Source organism: Astyanax mexicanus, chromosome 18, assembly GCF_023375975.1.
Source record: "Astyanax mexicanus isolate ESR-SI-001 chromosome 18, AstMex3_surface, whole genome shotgun sequence".
NCBI classification, from domain to species: Eukaryota; Metazoa; Chordata; class Actinopteri; order Characiformes; family Acestrorhamphidae; genus Astyanax; species Astyanax mexicanus.
Genome location: NC_064425.1, coordinates 29,171,305 through 29,177,496, shown reverse-complemented (window position 1 = coordinate 29,177,496; position 6,192 = coordinate 29,171,305). Strand labels below are relative to the sequence as shown.

At 37.3% G+C, this 6,192-nt stretch overlaps 1 protein-coding gene across 1 annotated transcript; it reads right to left on the bottom strand.

Annotated features, from left to right (window-relative positions):
* Nucleotides 1-1,409: 1,409 nt before the first annotated feature.
* On the bottom strand, nt 1,410-3,442 carry LOC103038411 (class A basic helix-loop-helix protein 9). Its single transcript, XM_007237177.4, has one exon. The coding sequence runs from the start codon at nt 2,988-2,990 to the stop codon at nt 2,160-2,162; it is 831 nt and encodes a 276-aa protein (XP_007237239.3). The 5' UTR covers nt 2,991-3,442; the 3' UTR covers nt 1,410-2,159.
* Nucleotides 3,443-6,192: the final 2,750 nt, after the last annotated feature.

Genomic DNA, 6,192 nt, shown 5'->3' with positions numbered 1-6,192 from the left:
TCTAAAACCTTATTTTTTTTTTTTTTTTATGCCATTCTGTGGTGGACTTGCTCAAGTATGCCTGAGCTTAAAGTCATGCTAATGGCCAAACCTGCTCCTTAAGGATTTTTTACTGGTAGAGAGCAGAATTCATGGTTCCAACAATCACAGCACACCTTCCAAAAAGTTCTTTTTTCAGCCCACAGTATATTTTGCCAAAGTCCTGGGGATCATCAAGATGTTTTTTGGCAAAACAAAGTCAAAGTCAAAGTGTCAAAGAGACGGGCATTTCTGTGATTTTTGGTCAGCAGTTGTTCTTGCCTTGGAACTCTCCCATGGAGAACATTTTCATCCAGTCTTATCTTATAAATGAAACAAGAACTCTTAACTGAATTGGGGGTGGCCTGCAGTTTTTATATGTTGTTCTGGGTTCTTCTGTGACCTCCTGGATGAGTTGCCCATGCCCTTTTGGAATAATATTGGTAGGCTGGACACTCCTGGGAAGGTTCACCAGTGTTCCATGTTTTCTTCATTTGTGAATGATATGCTCACTGTGGTTCACTGGAGTCCCAAAGCTTTAGAATGGCTTTGTAACCTTTACCAGATTAACAGATGTCAATAACAAGTTTTTTTTTAGATCTTTTAGCCTATTTTTATGCTGTCAGATATTCTACAGGTTGTCCTTGATTTGAAGGGATGGATTGTATTGTGATCCAGGATGGTTTGGATAGCTTTTTTTCCTCTTAATTAATAAACCAAATAGGTATTTGTAATATGTGTACATATACACATTTACGGGTATTTTGCATATGTTATAAATGTGTATCTATATAGGCATCTAATAGCTAACATATATGGAAACACCACTTAGGATATAGTATCGTCTGATATATTTGTGGTGCTAATGTTATAGCTGATGGGTGTATAAATGTACTGCAGAATATTAGAATATTATATATGGTATAATGTAGCCTTCAGCCAGCCTTTTAAATGGTCATGTAAGACTTACATGACCATTTAAGGGTCAAGGGTGTTATATTGAGACATATACACATAATGTATGTATCATTTAGACTCATAAACAGACTCTAAGACAGCTGTTCATTGTTTAGAGTAATGTGATTTCTTGATTAAACCTAGTATAACTTTTATATTATTTTATTTTTCCAAGACCAGAATGTTATTGATCTATTGCACCTACTGTATATAAGTGTATCGCTGAGTATTACAAAATTATATGATAGTATATAGACCTTAGTCCCGCTGTCTACTTCTGCCCTTCACATTTCATTCATTTAAAATTCAATGTATTTATTTATTTATTTATTTATTATTTACTCTGCTCTGTTCATACCATGTTGGTATTTTCACAACTAATTTGTTTTAGTATGCATCATAAGTTGGATGAGTGACCATATTGGAGGCATATGCATAATAAAACATTTATTACAATGTTATTACATTTTATTACAGCAAGGTGTTTAAATAACAAACACTTGTTAGAATATAATTAATACATTCAGAAAATCATGCAAAGTAACAAGTTATACTAAGAACACATATTTACTGTAATATACAGCACATTTAACCTGAGATGCATTTTTTTTTCTGATTCTCTCTTATGGTACTCCATATTACCATCTGCATTTCACCAGCATCACATCACAACTGATATATGTAGTATATAAGTCCATACTAATACTTAAGAAAAATGACCAACACAATGCAATAACACTGCATTAAAACTAATGCAGTCTGGGCATTCTTAAAAAAAATAAAGATATAAAGTAATAGTTGTCTGATTGATCCAAGGACCATCAGGATGCTGTAGATGACCACAGATGGAGCACAAGGAATTTGGAGGTGTGGAGGTTCTGTGCAGCAGGTCTGGAACTCAGGGTGACCAAGAATGTGGTGTCCACTCACAAAACAGCAAAACTTTGAAATTGTGGAGGTTTTTGAAGTTTTTTTCACTGAAAAAACACAACTTATGGTGCCCTCAAGAGTCTTTCAATTGACATTTCTTAACAGTTTCAAAGGGTTTTGTATTTTTTGATGCAAACAAACCAAAAATCAATTTATCAACCTTTACATTTAAGTTTGCAGTCTGTAAATGTCATAAGTGCACAGTCAACATACATGTACTGAATGTACTGAATGTTCCACTGGAGTTTTTTTTTTCAGTGCATGCTGAGGGACTGTTGAAACCCTGAGGTCTGCAGATAACCCTGCTGCCAAGAGAAGGGCACAGCAGAAGAATCCACAAAGCAGTCCATGTGGTCCTGATGGCAAGTTGCCTTAAAGCCATAATGATAACTGTTGGCTCCTCCATAGTATGATTGAGCCAAGTCCTCCTGAGGGTGTCCATAGTGTCTGTGGGTCATGTATGGCTGAGTGCTGTGGCCGTAGTGAGGGGAATGGGCAGGGTTTCCAGCGTTTCCAGGGTTTGCAGGGTTTCCAGGGTTTCTATCCTGGTACATCTGCATCTGAGGAGATACTGCATGTTGATGGGGGCTGTGTCTCTGGTTGTAGTTCTCTGGTTGGTCCAGGAAGCCTTTAGATGCTGCAGAACTTGGCTCCTCTTTCTTTAATCTTGTCCTGCACTCAGGATGGCCACAGGATGAGCTGTCATCTCGCAAGAGCATGGACAGTGCTGAGATGCGGTGGATGGCCCTGCGGAGAGTCGCGATCTTCGACAGACGCTTGCCGCTCAGGTCATGCTTCAATGCAGTGCGTAAAGCATTGAAGGCCTGGTTGTAATCCAGGATGCGCTTGCGTTCCCGGACGTTGGCTGCGACCCTCCTCGCTTTGGAACGAGGTGGTCTGCTGCGCTTCTTAGCAACTCTGGACATCTCAACTTTGCTGGCCCGAGGTCCACCCTCGCTTTCTGACGCGGGAGATGATCTCTTCATTGGTTCTTCAGAGCTGCTGTCTTCTCCCAGGCCCATAGGACAACTCTCCAGCTCATCTTCAGAAAATTCTGAGTCCGTGCTAGTGCTGGACAGGCTCATGTTTGGAAGAACAACTGAGCGACCACACTGAGCAAGATGACTATGAGCGCTCCAGCAAACACAAGAGAACAACACAAGAGTCCAGACTCCAGAACTTTAGGCTTCTTAGACTCTTCCAATGTCTGAAACCTCCCTCATCTGCAGTTTGACTCACTTTGGCTCTGTCGGGACGAAAGGTGCTTTTAAAGGCAGGCAGTGGGTGCATCACGTGGGCCACTCGCCTCCGAGCAAAGGTGTACTCTGTGTTTAGAAGTGGCCCCCAGGCAACTTCTCCAATCCAGGCATCAGTCAACAGCCCCTGACACACCTCCTCCATTCACACAGTCTGCAGTGCACTGTGATGAAAGTGGGGTGAGCAAGACTGAAGGAGGAATGGAGAATATACAAGGCATGTCCGACCCTGTGCATACAAACGTCCCATGTTTTCTGTTACAAATTGGAGTATCAGCGCAGCAGTTTCTTCAGTTTCGGGTTTTAAAAATTAAGGTACATAATTCAGATGCACCCAAAATTTCAAAAGTCCTTCTATTCTATTGCTCAAAGAACCACCTAAAGCTGCTTTGTTTTTAGGGGTATAAACTAAAGAAAATAATAATGAAATATTTCTTATTAATATTTCATATTCATATTAATAAATCTATAAAGGTGGAGATGTTTAGAGCAGTAGACACCAATCTTATTTGCAAAAAATATGCTCTGCTGTGTAGCGCACACTCGCTGGATACGCGTAGGGTACGGTGTAGGTTTAACACAGCAGTATAAATTGGCCCTAAGAATGGTGACCTATGGTTTAGAGCTGACCTGAGCATTTTACAGCCCGGGGACCACAATCAGTTCTTTGCCTTTCTATACCTGACCCTTCACATTTCCACCTCAGAAACTCAACTGTACATTACTGCACTTGTTGAAGCCCAAAACAGACTAGATTTCTTTCAGTAAACAAGAAAAAAGTACTGAAAACTGCAGATGACATAATTAGTCTACAAGCCAAATAGCAATTGTACTTTGTATTAAGTGAATTTAATGATAAACATTTGTTCACAACTGTTTATGTGAATATTAATTAAATAATGATATACTGTATACGTTATTTACTATGCTTACTTCAGAAATTGAATTGCCTAATTATGACATCTCCTCTTACCAGTAACAGCTTATTAAAACTATACAAGTGCTGCATTTTTAACAAGTTAGAATTAACATTGAGACAAATTTAGGGAATCTCTTGGCCTAGCCATTGCGAAAATAAATTGCCTACCCCTAGTTAGGAGGATAGAATCTATCTGTTTTTTTTTTCGTGAAAGAAAGAGAGAGAGAGAGAGAGCGAGAGATCACAATGTAACCAGAAATCACAAGGCGATTAAAAAAAATGTTAAAGAGGAGAGAAAAGAGTTCAGGAGGGGTCATTTATTCTTTTACTAATTATGTTACTATTAAATGTTCTTGACTGGGATATAAAACTGTTATAAAAGAACTAATTAAACACTAATGTTACGATACACAATACTAATAATGAATCCCTGGAACATGGAACCTGAATCTTAATCTTATATGACTTTACACATATTATGTTCTGTTAGTTTGACCCAGTAGTGACAAAGGCTTCCAATGGTAAATATGCATGTAAATTGTTTTATTATTGTTAATTCACTTATTGTTAATTATTGTAAATTATCATAGGTGAACCATCATTTTTAATTACCAAAATGTTATTTAATTTACTTAAGATTGAATTTTGGTAGATGGATCCAGTCTAAATACCCTCAGCTTACCTCCCCATTCTAGCTCCTCAGCGTGGTCCACACTTGCAAAATAATAGTTTCTGGAGAAAAATACTTTCGGGATGTTAAACATGGGCTGAACATTAATACTGCTATTTAAAGCTGAAAACAATAGTAGACTTAACATGGTGTCACAAATTATATTTAAATATGTACCTAAAAATAAAGCCAAATCATAAACTTTTATTATATTTCAGTAAAACGTCTCTTTCTTCAAATAACTAAAGTGAATCAGCAAAAAATACCTTATATTTTAGCCTGAGTTTGCGTGTAACAAGAGCAATCACCATAAATTTCCCAAGCCTGTCTTTTAAACAATTATGCAAGCAGCTGATGTAATGAAAATTCCATTACCGTGAAAACATAAAGGTCATCATCATTCATGTTCATTCACACTTGTGAGGAATTATGCTGAACTATACTGTACAATAATAACCGGCTCATTTCTTTATTAATTAGACTGCTGTGCTTAGTACTGCTTCATCCTGTGTCCATGTTAGCCTGTTATAACAATCCATCCATAAAGTGAGGAGGAGAACTAACCTTATAATGATAAAATGGCTTTTAACGAGTCAGTGGATAATCTATAATTCATAAATTCTGCTTTCTCTGCAAGAGAGGTAGGGTTTTTATCTAAAGCAAGATGGATCATTGTTGCTTTGAAGAAAAAGATGAGCACTCATCACAAATTACACCACTTTAGTTTCTGAATCAGTTTCTCTGATGTTGTTACTCATTGGTATATGTTTGAGTAAAACAAACTCAAACATTTATTGTTTTATTCTACAAACTACAGACTCCCAAATTCCAAATAAAAATATTGTAATTTATTGAGCATTTATTTGCAGAAAATGAGAATTGTTGAAATACCAGACCTTTCTGACCTCAGATCATGCAAAGAAAACAAGTTCATTTTTATAAAGTTTAGAGGTCACAAATCAGTACTTGGTAGAATAACCCTGTTTTTTAATCACAGTTTTTATGCATCGTGGCATGTTCTCCTCCACCAGTCTTACACACTGCTTTTGGATACATTTATGCTGCTTTACTCCTGGTGCAAAAATTCAAGCAGTTCAGCTTGGTTTGATGGCTTGTGATCATCCATTTTCCTCTTGAATATATTTCTTTTTTTATGTTTTCAATTTGGTAAAATCAATAAAACTCATCATTTATAATTTGCCTCTTATTTTTTTCAGAGCTGTATCTCATGTATTTTCCCTTCTGTATTTGTGGAGATCCACAATTAGTGCTAAGAATTTGTGTAGTCTTTGGCCTCAAGAAGATACAGTAATATATGGATGCAATATAAAAGGAGCTGGTGGACAAGATGTGTAAATATTTTACAGTAACTTTATTACAGTGTATTTGGGGTCTGTTTTGATCCTCTTCCTCCTCTGTGCAGCCAGGCTATTTCTGAGATG